At 40.2% G+C, this 19860-nt stretch overlaps 1 protein-coding gene across 1 annotated transcript; it reads left to right on the top strand.

The window, feature by feature from the left end:
* Positions 1-5583: 5583 nt before the first annotated feature.
* On the top strand, positions 5584-9818 carry LOC306932807 (uncharacterized protein; the record flags this gene model as incomplete). Its single annotated transcript, XM_079514738.1, has 2 exons — positions 5584-5703; positions 8833-9818. Exons 1-2 carry the CDS (start codon positions 5643-5645, stop codon positions 9816-9818), a joined length of 1047 nt encoding a protein of 348 aa, XP_079370864.1. The 5' UTR covers positions 5584-5642.
* Positions 9819-19860: the final 10042 nt, after the last annotated feature.

Genomic DNA, 19860 nt, shown 5'->3' with positions numbered 1-19860 from the left:
TTAGACCAACTCAAATTAAAAAGAATTACCGATCAAAACGAATCCAGAGTAGGCTACACCATTTAAACCAAATACTAGTCGGACTCGTCGTGACATGTCCAACAACGTTACGCATGTAACGTTTAGTCATGTTTAGTTTAAGCACAACATTTAAAGACGTTAAATCTCAGTCACGTTTATTTTACTACAACCACCATGTTGGAGCAAGGGGGGGGGGGGCATTTGAAAAAGACTGTCCGACAACAGGTTGTTGTGTTCGGGTGAATGACAACAGACTGGCCGCTGTTGTGGATATTTTTTATTTGGCTCTGTCATGATACATTTGACCACATATATGAAGCTTAAACAACTAAATACTATCCCAAAGATATTAAAATTACCTTCCGTGACACAACAACACTTTTAAAAGAGTTTAAAACTTACAGTTTTCTTCCGACATGCTTGTTGCAAGTTGTTGCTTGTTGTTCAGCTCTGCTGCGGGCTAGCGGTGAAGAGGAAGAAGTGCGTTTGCGCAGCCGTGCAGCGTACATCGCTGCTATCCTTTGGAGACGCCATCTAGCGGGGGAAACTAGTGCGTATCGCTAGTGTAGTGTTTGAACGGGTCTTTTGCGGTCTTTGAAATGGGATGCACTGCGGCGCGCGGCTGTGACGTCATATACCCCGAAATACGCACTGCTCAGTGTCCACCCCCTGAATTGGGATTGAGCTATTGTGTTTCTGAGGGCTAGTGTTGATGGAGAGACAGAACCCATTGCCTTCCCACTGGATCTGGTTGAGCTGGATAGTCTGTGTGCTGCTCACATCAAGGAAAAGCTCATGGATTGTTTGTTAAAGAATGGCTTCACCATTGAGTTGCTGCAGGAAGTCTTCATTGGATTTTGCAGTGATGGGGCCAGTGTGATGCTGGGGGTGAAGTCAGGTGTTGGGAAATTGCTCCAGGATGATTTCCCAGGCATTATACTTTGGCACTGCCTTAATCACAGACTGGAGCTTGCTGTGGACCAGGCACTGGATGCGACAGGGGGAACCAAAGACTTCCAGGCCTTCCTTGACTGCCTGTATTCATTATATAGCCAGTCACCAAAAAACAGCCGGGAGCTGAGTGAATGTGCTCACAACCTAGACATCTCCCTCAGGAAGATTGGACGAGTATTCAGTGTTCGCTGGGTAGCCTCTTCATTCAATGCCGTCTCTGCAGTTTGGGACTCTTTTCCAGCCTTGGCAGAACATTTCCGGCAGGCATCAGAGGGTGGTACAAGGGACGGCAGAGAGAGGGCCAAATTCCAAGGCCTGCTTTCTAAGTTGTGCTCCATCAACTTTGTGAAAAGTCTTGCAATAATGGCTGATGTTCTGACTGAGCTCAAGGACTTGTCATTACTTCTTCAGAATAGGAAGATCACTCTCCCAAAAGCACATGACATCATGACAAATTATGTCAAACGCATAGAAAGCCTCAAAAGCTACCCAGGAAAACATGCAGTTGAGGCTAGCCAGGCAGAGGAACAGGAAGTGATGGAATTCAAGGGAGAGAAGTTAAGTGTTGGCAGGAGTCCCATAATTAACTCTACTCAGTTCATCCAAGCAGTGGCAGATAATATGAAAGAAAGACTGTTCAAAACAACAGCAAACCGTACACAGGCCAGTGTTGCAGCAATTCGAAAAGAGGCTTACAATAGCCTTATCAATAAAATGGCTGTCCTCAACCCTGACACAAGGGACAGCGAAAATCCTCGATTTGGAGAAGATGAGGTAAGGGCTTTGTGCCGTGCCCTACATGTGAGTGAACAAGAGACCCACCTTGGGTTCACTGAGTACAAGGCAACTGGAGGAAGAAGCATCCCCAACAAGATGAAAAAGTTGCTCATGGCAGTGGACACACTGTCTCCCAGCAATGCTGATTGTGAGCGAGGGTTCCGCTCAATGAACAATATCATAACTGATCATAGAAGCACATTGTTAACAAAAAATGCAGCAAACCTCCTCTTCATCAGCACTGTGGGACCACCATGCAAGCAGTGGGATCCAATGCCTTATGTGAGGACGTGGCTGGGCAAAGGAAGAAGAGCAGCTCACTCAACGGGTTGCATGGCTCGCCTTGACTCAGGACAAGAGGATAAGGATAACTACTTTAGGCCTCTGTGGACTTTGTTTTAGGGGTTCTGCGCTGTTCTGTTCTGTTACCTGTTCTGCTTTATCTATACTCAACAAAAATATTAGGAGATGGAGTTTGGGGTATTTTTTGTTATTTTGCACATTGACAAAATAAATTATTAAATGATAATCTGTTTCTCGTGTATGCCTCAAATACAAAACTGATCAAATTCAGGTTTGTGTGTCTTAGACTAGTACATGGGCTTATTATAGGTATATGGCATTTCAGGGGTACTGTGGGGTTTGAACCCCCAAATTTTTTTCGGCCGCGCCGCTTTGCGGCGCAACCGGGTGTCGATGCAGAATGAAATTCCTGGGAGCTCCTGTAAGAAATGAAAGCCACTTTCACCCCTGGAATTGAGCCTCACACTATCTCTTCCATTCTCTCCCTCTATATTCATCTATTTTCGGATTCTCCTGACCCATTTCTCTCTACGGACCGTCCCTTTATTCCTCATGGTGGACTCTCCACCTCCATATTATTGACGGATCGACTTTTACTTCTCTGACTGCTCCCCTTTGGACCACATTCTCCTTGTATCTCTCCTCCAAGTGGCCTCCATTGCAGCATGCTGGGGGATTGATGGTTGATGCATCGTTGAATTTTATAGTAGAGCATGCTTGATACACCTCCCTGTCTCCACTGTTCAGCAGGGGAAGGATATCTTCCATCTTCCTCCTTATTTTCCCCACCGTCCGTCACCACCGCCAGATTGTTCAGTTTAAGTCAAACTACAGAGCTATCCTTCCTTACTTACTAGTTTGTTCAGTATATAAATGTCCCTCTCCTTGTGTTGACGTTGACCCCCAGCAGACCACCGCAATTGAGACACTAAGATCTTGAACACATCTGTGTCGCTTTAGCTTTTAATCACTTTAACCATTATTTTAAACTTTAGCTGTTGAAAAATAGCAGATCTACAAGCTCATGGCACGGTACCGAGTGCTGTGATATAATCTTGCAGATCTGCTATATTTGGAAAAATCTTTGACTATTATTTCACAGCAAACGTTTTTGAGTGGTGTAAACCACTCCTACAACTGGCTTTGTTAGTCTGTGCAGAAAAAATGAGCATGGTTGCTATGTTCACCCTGTTCACCCGGGTGTGATTTCATTACGTCAGACATGATTTCATTACGTCAGACAGGCTATATAAGACCTTACACCACTCAGTTCACACAGGTGTGATTTTTTAACTAATCTTTGCTTCTGGGGGTCCCTGCCTGGAATAACATATTTTCACATGGGGGTCGGCGGCCAATTACATATCATTTCTGGGGTCCTTCACATGAAATAGTTGAGAACCACAGATTATTTTTTTAAACGGTCATGATTTAGAACATGGGTGGGCAACTTTTAAGATGGAGAGGGACACTATATTTCCATGCTCTTTATATATTACCAGAGTCTTCCTGGGGTCCACATAAAACATACAAATACAATAAACAGGCTGCCTGTGACAGCCTCTCAGCTGGTCAAACAATGCTACTTCGCTGTTCTACGACAGAAAAACAGGTGAGGACAAAGCGTACGACAGCTCCCGACCAGACGTGATTTCTATCTTGGCACACGATCAATTTCAAACTTTGGCGCAAATCGTAAATGCCGAACATTGCGGTAATTTCGGCGTACACCCATATTTGGGCGTACGCACGGTTGATAAATGAGGGCCTATGTGTCCAGTGTAATTTCTCACGTCTCCCTGGATCTCTGCCCCAGTTTTCTGTCTTCAACATGGGGGCACAGTGAGATACTGTACTGCAATGTACTGTGATCTGAACAGTATTGCATGCGTTAAACATTGTTGCGTGGACTTCTCTTTAAGCTTCATTCTACATGTAAATAACTGCAGGACCTGCAGAACAGCAATGATATATGGTGGTTCATGTTTTACTTGTCAAAGTCAGAGTGGTCTCCCATTCATTTATGAGACTTCAAAGTCCACAAAGTGTCATTCATGTTTATTATTTATGTTTGTAGCACAGATGAACATGGTCAAAAGAAAATCATGCATTTGATAGTTTCTTGTACTAGGAAGGGTCGGGGAAGGGTTGGGGTTGTTTAATTAGGAAATGTATTTATTTAATTATAGGTTGCATTTTATAACTGTATGTAAATGAAGTAAAGTAAAGTAGTAAATAAAAGATAGTAATTCAAAGTCCATAAAGTGAAATCCCTGTTTGCTAAATACATTTGTCACTTTGTTGATGGAGTCTATGTGTTTCAGAAGCTACTTTAGTCTATACGTTTTAGTAATGACATGCTTACAGAACAAAAGGTTTAAGTAGATTGGACATCCTTTCTTTCCCCTATTATAGGTGGAGATGATTGTCCTACTCTTAGAGGACATTTACACCTGTATTATGATATGCCACTTTTGATCACCCAGGATGCAAATAGTGAACCGGCCCATCGACACCTAGGATGTATTGAAATGCAAAGTCTGGACAGATCTATGAAGACGGATGGCTGTTCTCTACAAAACAACAGTCCTCTACACTACAGAACCAGACCAGTGTTTTCTAGGTACAAAAAGTGAAATAAATGAATAAATAAACGATTGGAATTATTATTATTTTGTAATTGCACTGTTAAATAATACATACAGTAGGAAGTAGGCTATGTACAAAGTCTAGATTTTAGGATCCACATTAGCTGGTGCCATGGCAGTAGTCTTCCTGGGGTCCACATAAAACATACAAATACAATTACAAAATTATTAAATGTAAAAAGCTGGTGTTGGTGTACTATTTATGAAGTGTTTATGGAGAATGTTCAGGGGATGGGTGGCAGTTTGTGTCTTGAAAAAAATTGCATGACTTTATAAATTCATTGTGTTTTTGTCTTTATTTTAAATAAATAATCAAAGGCAAGAGTTTTTTTTTAATCTATGAGTCCAGTTTGTTCATGACAATTCCAGTCAGTAACATGACATGCCCTTTAGTTAGATACCTTTATGTATTTGCCCTACTTTTTGCTGTGCTGAAGTTGACACTACTCAAATGCTTCTTTGTTATTAACATCTTAACTTTGTTTATTTTTAATTGAATTTATATAATTGTCATTGTTGTAGCACAGTATGGACAAGACAACATTGTAGTTTGCCCGTGTGTGTGTGTGTGTGTGTGTGTGTGTGTGTGTGTGTGTGTGTGTGTGTGTGTGTGTGTGTGTGTGTGTGTGTGTGTGTGTGTGTGTGTGTGTGTGTGTGTGTGCATATATACATGTTGTCATTAAAATATAATCATTCATTAAATATAATCATTAAAATGTTATCACTTTGGATCAATTGAGCATATCTGGGGGAGGGTGGACAGTATGTTAGACTGTGATTAGTGGAGAGGTAGTTCTATTGTTCTCTTTGGCCAATCATATCAAAGCATCTGGTATAAGAAGGGTTGGTCTGTGTCACTTCTAATTCTCTGCAACTGCTCCAGGATATCAATCATTTCTGATCGCATCATACTGGACCCCGCACAGACTTCAGCTGAAGATGAACTCTCTCGACCCCACCAAGGACATTTTTGCTGAACAGGAGGAACCCAAAGAGCTTGGTATGTTACTCTACCGCCCCTTTCAACCCCTATGTTCTGTTTTCCCTCAATATTGTCAATAGTAATTTGTGACCAGATTTGATCGAAGAACTGCCATTGGATTTTTTTGGTCATATGAAAGCAGGGAATCATAGCTTCAAATTGACATATTGGTTGTTCAGTTTGACCCACCAGTTTTGGAGATATGGCTTATAGAAAAATGTCTTGCAGGAGTAGTGGAAAAAAGACCAAGCAGAGAAAATGGACTTCTAAGCTTTAGTTCAGTGATCTGTGACTTTAGGGGGCGCTGTTTTCCCTTCATTCCTCCATTAGTCAACCAGCAGTGTTGCCATGTCTGCTTATTATAATTAGTTGGCCTTGTTTCTAAAGAAAAAGAATGCATAGGCCTACTGTACCAATTTTATAATAATTTATAACCTGTATTTGACAAAAATAAAGTGTAGTTGATTATTTGGGCTTGTTTTTAAAGTGTAGTTGATTATGGACACATAATTAAAAAACCAGTAACCAACAGACAACAGGACAGTTTGCTCTCAAACCCTCCCAGCACAAATTGTGCCCTCTTGGCTCTTCTCTTAATCTGTTTCATTAGCCTGTTATTATTATTATTTGTCTGCAGACCCCCATCTGTAAATAATGTATGCCAGACACAAGATTTGTGTTGTTTGTATGCATGTAGATTGGCTATTTTCGCTTATTTTTGGCTTGTTTTCATATACCGGGTTGCTTATTTATCTCGCAGAAACTGGCAACCCGCAATGATAGCCGTTAGCTTTGATTGATTGATTGAAGAATTTATTAACAGTTTGCAGAATTACAGTACATTTCAAGCACAAACTCAATACAAAGGCTGTTAACTGTGAGTGGACGACCCAATTAAGCATTACACTTGTTTCCAATAGGGTCCACCATGTTCAAATCATCAAAACATTTAGAGACGTACAAATAGACACTTCTATAGACAGAACAGGAATTCATCATAAAAGGAGGTAAAAAGGGAAAAGAGATATATACAGTGAGGGGGAAAAAAAGGGGGGGGGCGGGGGGGGATTCAGATTTTACAGGGGGCCAGTTTCGAATTGCAGCCATCCGTAGGTGCCCTTTGAGAGCGGTTTTGAAGGAGTCAAGGGATTCGCATGTCTTAATGACAGTTGGTAGGGCGTTCCACATTTTGGTGGCATAGGAGCGAAAATAATTTAGTCCCTTGTTTGTGCCGAATCTGGGTTGTACATGGTTCGTTGCACTCCCTCTGGTGTTGTGGGTGTGGACTTCGTTAACATTAAGGAAGTATCTAGACAGGTACATGGGTATCTTGGTGGTGTATCGAATCTTGTGGACCAGACCCATTGCAAGATGCTGTACTCTGTCGTCGACCCTAAGCCATTCCAGCCTGTCGAAGTGGGCAGGGGTGAGGTGGGTTCGGGGGGCTAGATCAAGTAGGAGCCTGACCAGTTTGTTTTGGGAAGTCTGGAGCCTGGTTTTAAGGGCCTTTGAGGTGCTGTGGTACCAGGAGGTGCATGCATAGTCAAAGAATCCCTGTACAAGGGCTCCTGTTAAGGTCTTCAAGGTGTTTTTGTTGACCAGTGAGGAGATCCTGTAGAGGAATCTTGTTCTATGGTTGACTTTTTTGATTACGTTGGTGGCCATTTTATCACCGGAAAGATTAGCCTCCAGGATGGAACCTAGGTAGGTAATTTCATCTTTACGTGTGATAACATTGTCACCCACTCTAACCAAGAAGCCATTTGCCTTGCTGAGATTACTAATAGAGCCAAAGAGAATGGATTCAGTTTTTCCCAGGTGTAAAGATAGTTTGTTATCAGCGAGCCAGGTGCAGATTCTACCGAGTTCAGAGCTGAGGGCATTTTCAACCTGCAGTTTGTCCCTGTCCGAGACCAGCAGTGCTGAGTCATCTGCGAACAGGAACAAGTTGCAGTCACAAGCTGAAGTCATGTCGTTTACATATATTAGGAACAGTAGAGGCCCTAGTATGCTTCCTTGTGGAACGCCACAGCTCACTGGGAGGGGGGGGGGACAGTGTTCCGTTCACTTCCACCATCTGTTCTCTCCCCTCCAGGTAGGATTGCATCCAGCTCACTGATGTGCTATCGAAACCAATTGCTTTTAGCTTGTTAACCAGTATGGAGTGGTTCACGGTGTCAAAAGCCTTTTGGAGGTCCAGCATGACCATGCCGCAGTATTTGCCAGCGTCCACATCTTGTTTGATGTGGTCGCTCAAATAGAGAAGGCATGTGTCAGTGGAGTGGGATGTTCTGAAGCACATTTAGCTAATATATTGATATCAATCGTGTAGCTAAAACAAGTACATTATCGCGCTATATTACATATCGATGCGATCTGCGTTATTATGACCTTAATTTTCATGGCAGGTACATTCCAAAGCAACTAATAATAACCACGTTATGGTGACATAATGTTACAATGTTTACAATACATTCATTCGAGTCTTCTTCTACTATTGGAAATAGGAAGCCATTTTCCATTGTTGTGGTCAGCAGTGCCCCCAGCTGGAACATTAGCACTAATTAGCTTTAGGCGGACCAAAATAAACACACTTTTTACAAAATATCGTTGTTAATACTTCTTTCTGTGCTATTTCTGTTAGCAAGTTAGTAAAAGACTAGTATTATCTTCCAAAACGATTGTGTACAAAAAGGCGGATTTTAGCGGAATTTACATACTTTAGCAGGGAAGCCGTATGTCTAGTTAGCATTGGTTAACCCAATGGTTATAACATTAGACATAGTGACATGTTTAAGCATTTATTTCATATTTATATGTCTATCAGCTCTGACATTTATTTCAGACCTGCTCTAACATGACATGAATAATAATATAGCTTCAGATTATTTTAGACAGAAAAATAAAAAAGGACAAGGACAAGGACAAAACTGTCCTCGACAGTTGCCACCCCCGTGATGGCAGTCTCTATATCGCGTGTGGTCACATTTTATTAATTCTGAATCTTACATTGTGTTTCAATGTAATGTGTTTTTAAGACCATTATTAGTTGGCTACATGACAGGGATTTTTGCAACATCTACTTTTAAGTCCACAAAGTGCTGTCTTTCTGCCTATCAACAATCTTTGTATTTGTTTCCAATCCAGTATCTCATCAGTCTGGCTGCCCTGACCTACCAGAGGTGAATGAACAAAGAAGCTTGGCAGAGAAAAAACACCACTGCTGTGATCAGTGTGGAAAACGCTTCTCTAACATCTCCACACTTAAAATTCACCAGAGACTCCACACTGGAGAGAAACCCTATGGATGTGATCAGTGTGGACAACACTTCTCTATAATGGGCAACCTGAAAAGACACCAGAGAATTCACAAAGGAGAGAAACCCTATGGGTGTGATCAGTGTGGACAACACTTCTCTCTTTTGGCCAACCTTAAAAGCCACCAGAGAATTCATACTGGAGAGAAGCCCTTTGGTTGTGATCAGTGTGGACAACACTTCTCTCATTTGGCCAACCTTAAAACCCACCAGAGAATTCATACTGGAGAGAAACCTTTTGGGTGTGATCAGTGTGGACAACACTTCTCTCTAATGTCTACCCTTAAAATCCACCAGAGAATCCATACTGGAGAGAAACCTTATGGGTGTGGTCAGTGTGGACAACACTTCTCTATAATGGACAACCTGAAAAAACACCAGAAAATGCATACTGGAGAGAAACCTTATGGGTGTGATCAGTGTGGACAACACTTCTCTCAATTGGCCAACCTGAAAATCCACCAGAGAATTCATACTGGAGAGAAACCTTATGGGTGTGATCAGTGTGGACAACACTTTGCTAAATTGGCCAACCTTAAAAGACACCAGATAATTCATACTGGAGAGAAGCCCTATGGGTGTGATCAGTGTGGACAACACTTCTCTGTAATGTCTACCCTTAAAAGACACCAGAGAATCCACATGGGAGAGAAACCCTATGGGTGCGATCATTGTGGGCAACACTTCTCTCATTTGGCCAGCCTTAAAAGACACCAGAGAATTCACACTGGAGAGAAACCCTATGGATGTGATCAGTGTGGACAACACTTCTCTCGATTGGCCAACCTAAAAAGACACACAATAATTCACACTTGAGAGAAACCCTTTCATTGTGATGTATGTGGAAAAGCTTTCATTCGCTCAAATGATGTAGAAGTTTGGTCAAGTGAGGTCAGTGTGGAAAAGGTTTTTCGTAAAATGTCATGAGGGTACACATAAGAAAAATAAATCTACACAGTATGACAAAAGCTTAATAATATAGGCAGAGAAACATCAGCACATCCATGGAAATTATTGTATGATGATCAATTTTTGATGAATGTGTTGATTAATTGCAAGTAAACTTAACATACTGTTTATCAGCTTTTTGCGTGTGGTGGTGACTTGTGTTTGAGTCTGTTAGAGTCCCTTTTTTCTTCTGCCATTTTGATTTTCCCCTATTGCAAGAATCTATCTACATTATTTCTTTCTGCTTCATTACATCTGACCCTACATGTTTTATTATTATGATTCTGTTATATACTGTATTGTCTTTGTGGAACATGCCACATCAACATTATGCTGTAGAAATAAACAAGTCACAATATAAAAAAATATTCTCAATCGTATTCTTTGTTTCACTGTCATTTGACCTGTAGACCTGCTGTATATTAGATAAGCTTTGTCTCAGAGGTTGTTTGACCTTCGACCACTAGAGAACATAAGATTTGTGCCAGCATAAATAATTACTAGACTTTTCTTTCCCCTAATAGAGGGTAGATGAAATGTCCTCTTTGAGGACATTTACACCAGAAAATGGTGAACCTGCCCATCAACACCTAGCATGCATTGAAATGCAAAACAGTGTGGTCTGTGCAGATGGATGGCTGTTCTGAATGAAACAGTCCTGTACATCATTGGTTCTCAAAAATTGTCATGTCAAGGACGCCCAAATTGACACTCATTAGCCTGCAGACCCCCATTAGACAATATATGCCAAGGGATAAGAGACGATTTTTACGGCCCAGCAATGATTTTCAACCATTTTAATTTCAAGGACCCCCGGTTTGACCTGAATTAGGCTACATGATCCCCATTTCTATCTCTTGACCCCAATGTATATTGGTACCCTCTAGGTACTAAAAGTGTATGTACTAAAGTGAAACCAATTTAACTGAAACTGAAAGTACATTGCAATTGTATTTATGCTTTTTTTGTTTACAGTGCATACTAATCTACAGTAGGCTGTGTACAAAGTCTAGATGTGAAGGCTGGTGTTAGTGTACTATTTATGAATAGATAGCCTACTGTGTTCATAATACATTTCAGGAGGTTCGTTGGAGCAAAATATTTTCACCTGTGGCCAAATACAGATCATTCTGAGGGTAATTTTAAATAATTACAGCAATATAAAAGAAAACATCACTGTTGCTAATTTGAGTTAGATTTGTAAAATGAATGAATGGTTACGAAATGTTTGTCGTTAAAAATAGAACTTTCTGAACGTCACATGGCAGCCTATTGCACGACTGTATTTTTAGTTCAATGTTTCTGGATAAAAGACCTGAACCTGCTTGGTTTGGATGGAGGCCATCAGGCTCATTATGCCAGCCAAGCATCCAGGGAAGCGTAACTCATACCAGACTGATAACACAGGCAATTCCAGCATAATTTATTATGTGTAAGTTTTATGTGGGATTTTGTGTGTAGAAAATGCTGTCATTACAGTGTTATCGTATTTAATGCCCATCCTTTATACAGCTTAACAATGGCATGTATTGTGGATTGCCGTGTGCCAAGTTCTCATTTCTCAAAATGAAACGTTTTACAGTGAATTGAGCCTCACACTATCTCTTCCATTCTCTCCCTCTATATTCATCTATTTTCGGATTCTCCTGACCCATTTCTCTCTACGGACCGCCCCTTTATTCCTCATGGTGGACTCTCCACCTCCATATTATTGACGGATCGACTTTTACTTCTCTGACTTCTCCCCTTTGGACCACATTCTCCTTGTATCTCTCCTCCAAGTGGCCTCCATTGCAGCATGCTGGGGCATTGACCCCCAGCAGACCACCGCAATTGAGACACTAAGATCTTGAACACATCTGTATCACTTTAGCTTTCAACCACTTTAACCATTATTTTAAACTTTAGCTGTTGGAAAATAGCAGATCTACAAGCTCATAGCACGGTACCGAGTGTTGCGATATAATCTTGCAGATCTGCTATATTTGGAAAAATCTTTGATTATTATTCTTTCACAGCAAACGCCTTTTAACTAATCTTTGCTTCTGGGGGTCCCTGCCTGGAATAACATATTTTCACATGGGGGTCGACGGCCAATTACATATCATTTCTGGGGTCCTTCACATGAAATAGTTGAGAACCACAGATTATTTTTTTAAACGGTCATGATTTAGAACAGGGGTGGGCAACTTTGAAGATGGAGAGGGCCACTATATGTCCACGCTCACTCCAGAGGGCCACATGCATATTTCTGTCGTAGCAAAAAATAGCAGATCTACAATCTCAAAACGCATCACACTGCGGCACGTTTTGAGCTATTTTTGCTTATATTTCAAATGCACTTAGTTATACTTTATGAACTTTATGAACTTAAATGCAAATACATTGGACATTAAAAAGGACAATAAAAGTCATTCAGTCAGTCATTCAGCTACTAATATAGACTGAAGTAATTAAAGCGGGTCATGTTTCGAAATGTAACTGATTGCGGGCCGCAATAAGTGAAGGTGAGCGCCGCATGTGGCCCCCTTGCCGCCAGTTGCCCATGCATGATTTAGAAGACATTTGTAGAATCTGGTCTCAGGTCTCAATGGGTTAAGACACTGGCTACTACAGACAAGATTGATTGCACTGCCATGTAGAGTTTGTAGTCTGTGGTTGATGTTGTCATATTATGTCATATATTATTATGTGACTGATTTCATCATTATATTTATCATTGTCTGTTATGTCAGATAGACGGTTCTGATGAATAGTTACCGATTTAGCAGCTGCTCTCTGTTTCTCTTCCCTCTCTCTCTCCCTCATTTGTGATAGAGAGATGGGAGAGTTGAGGTCATTTTGAAACCATCTAAAGCAAATATGACTTTGATAGATTATCCGTGCCATCCGTGGTTATGGGCTTCGCGTCCTCACTGTTTGGGATAGCCCTCTACCATTACCAAGTTTTGCAAAAGCAGACTGCACGGTTAAGGAGGAGGTGGAAGGAGGAGAAGAAGAAAAAAACAGACTAATACAATACCAAGAAGTCACTTAGGACTTGGTCCCTTAATAAAAGCACAGTAGGTGTCCGGTGTAATTTCTCACATGTCTCCCTGGATCTCTGCCTCAGTTTTCTGTCTCTCTACACTTTTATATAAATACGGTAACAATCAAAAGCACTATCTTCAACATGGGGGCACAGTGAGATACTGTACTGCGATGTACTGTGATCTGAACAGTATTGCATGCGTTAAACATTGTTACGTGGACTTCTCTTTAAGCTTCATTCTACATGTAAATAACTGCAGATCCTGCAGAACAGCAATGATATATGGTGGTTCATGTTTTACTCAAAGTCAGAGTGATCTCCCATTCCTTTATGAGACTTCAAAGTCCACAAAGTGTCATTCATGTTTGTTATTTATGTTTGTAGCACAGATGATCATGGTCAAAAGAAAATCATGCATTTGATAGTTTCTTGTACTAGGAAGGGTCGGGGAAGGGTTGGGGTTGTTTAGTTAGGAAATGTATTTATTTAATTATAGGTTGCATTTTATAACTGTATGTAAATGAAGTAAAGTAGTAAATAAAAGATAGTAATTCAAAGTCCATAAAGTGAAATCCCTGTTTGCTAAATAAATTTGTCACTTTGTTGATGGAGTCTGTGTTTCAGAAGCTACTTTAGTCTATACGTTTTAGTAATGACATGCTTACAGAACAAAAGGTTTAAGTAGATTGGACATCCTTTCTTTCCCCTATTAGAGGTGGAGATGATTGTCCTACTCTTAGAGGACATTTACACCTGTATTATGATATGGCACTTTTGATCACCCAGGATGCAAATAGTGAACCGGCCCATCGACACCTAGGATGTATTGAAATGCAAAGTCTGGCCAGATCTATGAAGACGGATGGCTGTTCTCTACAATACAACAGTCCTCTACACTACAGAACCAGACCACTGTTTTCTAGGTACAAAAAGTGAAATAAATGTAACGATTGGAAGTACATATACATTTTAATTGCACAGTTAAATAATACATATAGTAGGGAGAAGGCTATGTACAAAGTCTAGATTTTATTTTATTTTATTAAGGATCCACATTAGCTGGTGCCATGGCAGTAGTCTTCCTGGGGTCAACATAAAACATACAAATACAATTTCAGGGCGTGGGTGGCAGTTTGTGTCTTGGATTCACAACAGAATTTTCAATAAATCATTCGAAAAGTGCAATCTGCCATAGCAGAAACTAGCAACCAAAGTGATTGGACCCAAATCTGCTAAAGAGTTAATACAGAGCATGTTGTTAAATGGCAATCAAACTAAAGCTATGATGTTCACTCCACAAGCTATTTCAGCTCCAGTGACCATCTCCACTCTCGATGGAACTCCCATCGAGTGGGTGGAGCGCTACAAATACCTTGGCTACAAACCTTAATTTCAAACTTCATATTGATTCCTTGTGCAAAAAGCTTAAATCCACTCTGGGTTTCTTCTACAGATTGAAGGCTTGTTTTGCTTGTTCAGCTCGTAAGAAAACTGGTCATTGGTCTCTTTCTGTCCCAATTGGATTATGGCGATACCATTTCTAGGTTTGCCTGCTCCTCCACCTTGGCCAAATTGGATCCCCTGTACCATGCTGCATTGAGATGCACAACTAAATCACCTTTCCGAACACATCACTGCACGTTGTATGCTGCAGTCGGTTGGTTCTCTCGCAGGCTGCAACATTGGCATATTTTCATTTACAAAGCCATTCTTGGTGACCTGCCGTCTTCGTCCAAATTCGAATTGGTCCAAAATGGTCTCAACCTCAGGTCAAATGCTTGGCTACGGTGTGTAGTACCAGCATTCAAATCCGAGGGGGGTAAAACATGTCTGGCCTTCTTTGGCCCTTGGTTGTGGAACGACCAGTCCAGACTAAAATTGGCTTTGAAAGTTCCCTTGAGAAGTTTCAAACGGATCATCTTAGATGTACAGTCCAACATCTGCATCTGTTTGGATATGTACTAGCCTATGTTCCTGCCTATATATTATGTCGGTTTAGATTTTATATATTGTGTATTTTGCCGTACTACTAAAAGATTAGGACTTTGGTGATGTGTTGTATTTATTCATAGGTACTTTGAGGTGTATTATGGATGTTTTATTTGCTGTTCCAAAATGTAACATTTATGATAGTAGTATTAAAGTGTAATTTTATTTCTGCCACTTGGCCAGCTCCCACTTGTAAAAGAGACGCAGTCTCAATGTGTTTTTTACTGGTTACATTTTTTTTAAGTCTTCCTGGGGTCCACATAAAACATACAAATACAATCAACAATTGATAAATGTCATAATGTGAAAGCTGGTGTTAGTGTACTATTTATGAAGTGTGTCTTCACAATTTGCAGGGGGTGGGTGGCAGTTTGTGTCTTGAAAGAAATGGTATGACTTTATACATTTCATTGTGTTTTTCTCTATATTTTTAATACATATTCAAAGGCAAGAGTTGTTTTGTATCTATGCTTTATAGGAGTCCAGTTTGTTCATGACAATTTCAGTCAGTAACATGCCATGCCCTTTAGTAGATAATAACCCTCGTAATGTTAGAGGTGCAGTAGGCATTGTTACTATTGCTGCTTAAGTGGTTTCTACAGCGCCTAAATGTCTATAACTTATTGCACATTCATATGTCTTACTGTCCATTTATATGTACCTTTATGTCCTTATCTCTCTCTCTCTCTCTTTGGATCAATTGAGCATATCTGGGGGAGGAGGGAGGGGGAGGTCAGTATTGTGGAGAGGTAGTTCTATTGTTCTCTTTGGCCAATCATATCAAAGCAGTTAGTGGCTCCACCTCAAACTATCTGGTATAAGAAGACTTTGTCTGTGTCATTTCTCCACAACTGCTCCGGGATATCAATCATTTATGATCAGATGTGACTGTGGACTGTGTGACTTCAGCTGAAAATGATGAACTCTCTCGACCCCACCAAGGACATTTCTGCTGAACAGGAGGAACCCAAAGAGCTTGGTATGTTACTCTACCTCCCTTTTCAAACCCCATGTTCTGTTTTCTTGTCCCTCAATATTGTCAATAGTCATTTTATTATTATTAATTATGAATCTTATATTGTGTTTCAATGTAATTTGACCTTTGGAATGTTTATTTTAAATAATTCTAGTATTACTTAAGTATTAAGTAACCACTTAATTCCTATATTTTTAGTCATGCAATGTATTAACGTTTTAGGGCCATTGTTCGTTGGCTACGTGATAGGGTTTTGTTGCAACATCTACTTTTAAGTACACAAAGTGCTGTCTTTCTACCTATCAACAATGTTTGTATTTGTTTCCAATCCAGTGTCTCATCAGTCTGATTGCCCTGACCTACCAGAGGTGAATGAACAAAGAAGCTTGGCAAAGAAAAAACACCAATGCTGTGATCAGTGTGGAAAACACTTCCCTAGCATATCCAAACTTAAAATACACCAGCGAATTCACACTGGAGAGAAACCCTATAGGTGTGATCAGTGTGGACAACACTTCTCTGCAAAGTATGGCCTTAAAAGCCACCAGAGAATCCACACTGGAGAGAAACCCTATGGATGTGATCAGTGTGGACAACACTTCTCTCAATTGGCCAGCCTGAAAAGACACCAGAGAATTCACATGGGAGAGAAACCTTATGGGTGTGATCAGTGTGGACAACACCTCTCTCAAATGTCTAGCCTTAAAATCCACCAGAGAATTCATACTGGAGAGAAACCTTATGGGTGTGATCAGTGTGGACAACACTTCTCTAAATTGGCCAACCTTAAAAACCACCAGAAAATTCACACTGGAGAGAAACCCTATGGGTGTGATCAGTGTGGACAACACTTCTCTGAAATGGCCAACCTTAAAAGACACCAGATAATTCACACTGGAGAGAAACCCTATGGATGTGATCAATGTGGAAAACACTTCTCTCATTTGGCCAACCTTAAAAGACATCAGATAATTCACATGGGCGAGAACCCCACCAAGGACATTTCTGCTGAACAGGAGGAACCCAAAGAGCTTGGTATGTTACTCTACCTCATATACCCTGAAGAAGGCAGTTGTACTGCCGAAACGTTGGTTTTTACTCTGCATCCTAATAAATAATCGGCAGCCACCCTTTTATTTTTTTAAGACTTGACTCTTTAGATGTTACTCTACCTCTCAACCCCTATGTTCTGTTTTCTTTTCCCTCAATATTGTCAATAAGTCATTTTATTTATTCTGAATCTTACATTGTGTTTCAATGTAATGTGTGTTTTTAAGACCATTATTAGTTGGCTACATGACAGGGATTTTTTGCAACATCTACTTTTAAGTCCACAAAGTGCTGTCTTTATGCCTATCAACAATCTTTGTATTTGTTTCCAATCCAGTATCTCATCATCAGTCTGATTGCACTGACCTACCAGAGGTGAATGAACAAAGAAGCTTGGCAGAGAAAAAACACCACTGCTGTGATCAGTGTGGAAAACGCTTCTCTAACATCTCCACACTTAAAATTCACCAGAGACTCCACACTGGAGAGAAACCCTATGGGTGTGATCAGTGTGGACAACACTTCTCTATAACGGGCAACCTGAAAATCCACCAGAGAATTCACAAGGGAGAGAAACCTTTTGGGTGTGATCAGTGTGGACAACACTTCTCTCAAATGTCTAGCCTTAAAATCCACCAGAGAATTCATACTGGAGAGAAACCCTATGGATGTGATCAGTGTGGACAACACTTCTCTCAAATGTCTAGCCTTAAAATCCACCAGAGAATGCATACTGGAGAGAAACCCTATGGGTGCGATCATTGTGGACAACACTTCTCTCAATTGGCCAACCTGAAAAAACACCAGAGAATTCACACTGGAGAGAAACCCTATGGGTGTGATCAGTGTGGACAACACTTCTCTGAAATGTCTACCCTTAAAATCCACCAGAGAATTCACACTGGAGAGAAACCCTATGTATGTGATCAGTGTGAACAACACTTCTCTCATTTGGCCAACCTTAAAAGACACCAGAGAATTCACACTTGAGAGAAACCATATAATTGTGATGTGTGTGGAAAAGCTTTCAGTCGCTCAAATGATGTAGAATTTCACAAGGTTGTACACACTGGATTTAAATACCTTAAGCCACAGAAAATGTCACGAGTGCACATGATCTGTTTAGTGTGAACAGTATGACAAAAACTTAGAGGCAGGACATCCACGACATCAGGACATCCACGTACATTGTTGTATGATTATACATTTTTGATTAATGTGTTGATTCATTGCAAGTACATTTAACATTCTGTTTAAATGGTCTGCTTTTTGTTGTATTTCTTATTAACTGGGTCAAGAGTTTTCAGAGCAGAAAAGTGATGGTGGCTTGTGTTTGAGTCTGTTAGAGCCCCTTTTTTTTTCTTTTATTTACATTATTTCTTTCTGCTTCATTACATCTTTATTATTATGATTCTGTTACTGTATTGTCTTTGTGGAACATGCCACATCAACATTATGCTGTAGAAATAAACAAGTCTCAATATTAAATCTTATTCTCAATCGTATTCTTGTTCCACTGTAATGTGACCTGTAGATTTGCTATATATTAGATGAGCTTTGTCTCAGAGGTTGTTCAGGATGACTTGGAAGGCAATAAACCTTGGACCACTAGAGAACATATAACATTTGTGCCAAACAGAATCAGACTTTTCTTTCCCCTGTTAGAGGGTAGATAATTGACCTCTTTGAGGACATTTACACAAATGGTGATCCTGCCCTTCAACACCTAGGATGCATTGAAATGCAAAGTAGTGTGACCACTGACCATGGTCTATGCCGATGGATGGCTGTTCTGAACAAAACAACAGTCCTGTACAGAACTAGACCACTGCACTCTAGGTTCTAAAAGTGTATCTACTAAAGTGAAACCAATCTAACGATTACAGTACATTGCAACTTAATTTATGCATTTATTGTATACAGTGCATAATAATATACAGTAGGTTATGTACAAAGTATAGATGTGAAGGTTGGTGTTAGTGTACTATTTATGAATACTGTGTTCATAATAATTTCCAGGGGTGTGTGGTAGTTTGTGTCTTGGAAAACAAACTACTAGGTAGATTTACATTTAGTTATTTGTACTTGTGTTTTTGTCTTGGTTTTGAATACATCATTTATTCAAAGGGATGAGTTGTTGAATTTCTATATGTGGTTTATAGGAATCCAGTTTGTTCATGGATCATTTCAGGCTTCTATTGTCCAATATATCTCAATGGTTGTGCTTGAATAGCAATAGGATGGCGAGAGAGACCCATTCAGTGTTGTTGGGTTTTTAAAATGTAATGCAAATGTAACTTGCAACAGGACATGTAGAATAGTAGGAAATTTCAACTTCAAATGGTGTACTATATTGTATAGCTGTCCATATAATAACTGGGGTGGTTGCAATTACAGCAACTCCTACTATTATATTTTTCTTTTGACTTATATTTTAATATACACATTTCTTTTAATCTACACATTCAGATCCAAACGTTTTGTTTTAGCCCAATGAAATACCCTTTTGAAAGCAAACTTACAATAAGGTGCACATGGGCATTTCTCCATGTAAATAACAGCAGGCCATGCAGAATAGCAATGCAGTGGTTAATATTTTACTTTTACAAAATCAGAGACAGGTTGTGCAGTAGTCTGTTTTTAACTTGTGTCTTGGTGAGGAGATGAGGGCAAATTGCAACAACAATTACAGTTCATGAGCTGTGTTCTAAGTTCAGATGTATGTGAATAGTATCAAGCATACTTTGAGTTTGGGTCTGTGTTTTAATCCCTGGTGGTATGATCGCTGAAGTTGCCATAAACACAGTAGGCAATAGGCATACATGGGTAGTTCACCTCAAACTATCTCAGAGTACAACTCAACA

Source organism: Electrona antarctica (assembly GCF_951216825.1).
Source record: "Electrona antarctica genome assembly, chromosome: 11".
In the NCBI taxonomy this organism is placed as follows: Eukaryota; Metazoa; Chordata; class Actinopteri; order Myctophiformes; family Myctophidae; genus Electrona; species Electrona antarctica.
Note: the sequence above shows the minus strand (reverse complement) of the source record. Positions and strands in the feature narration are given on the sequence as shown.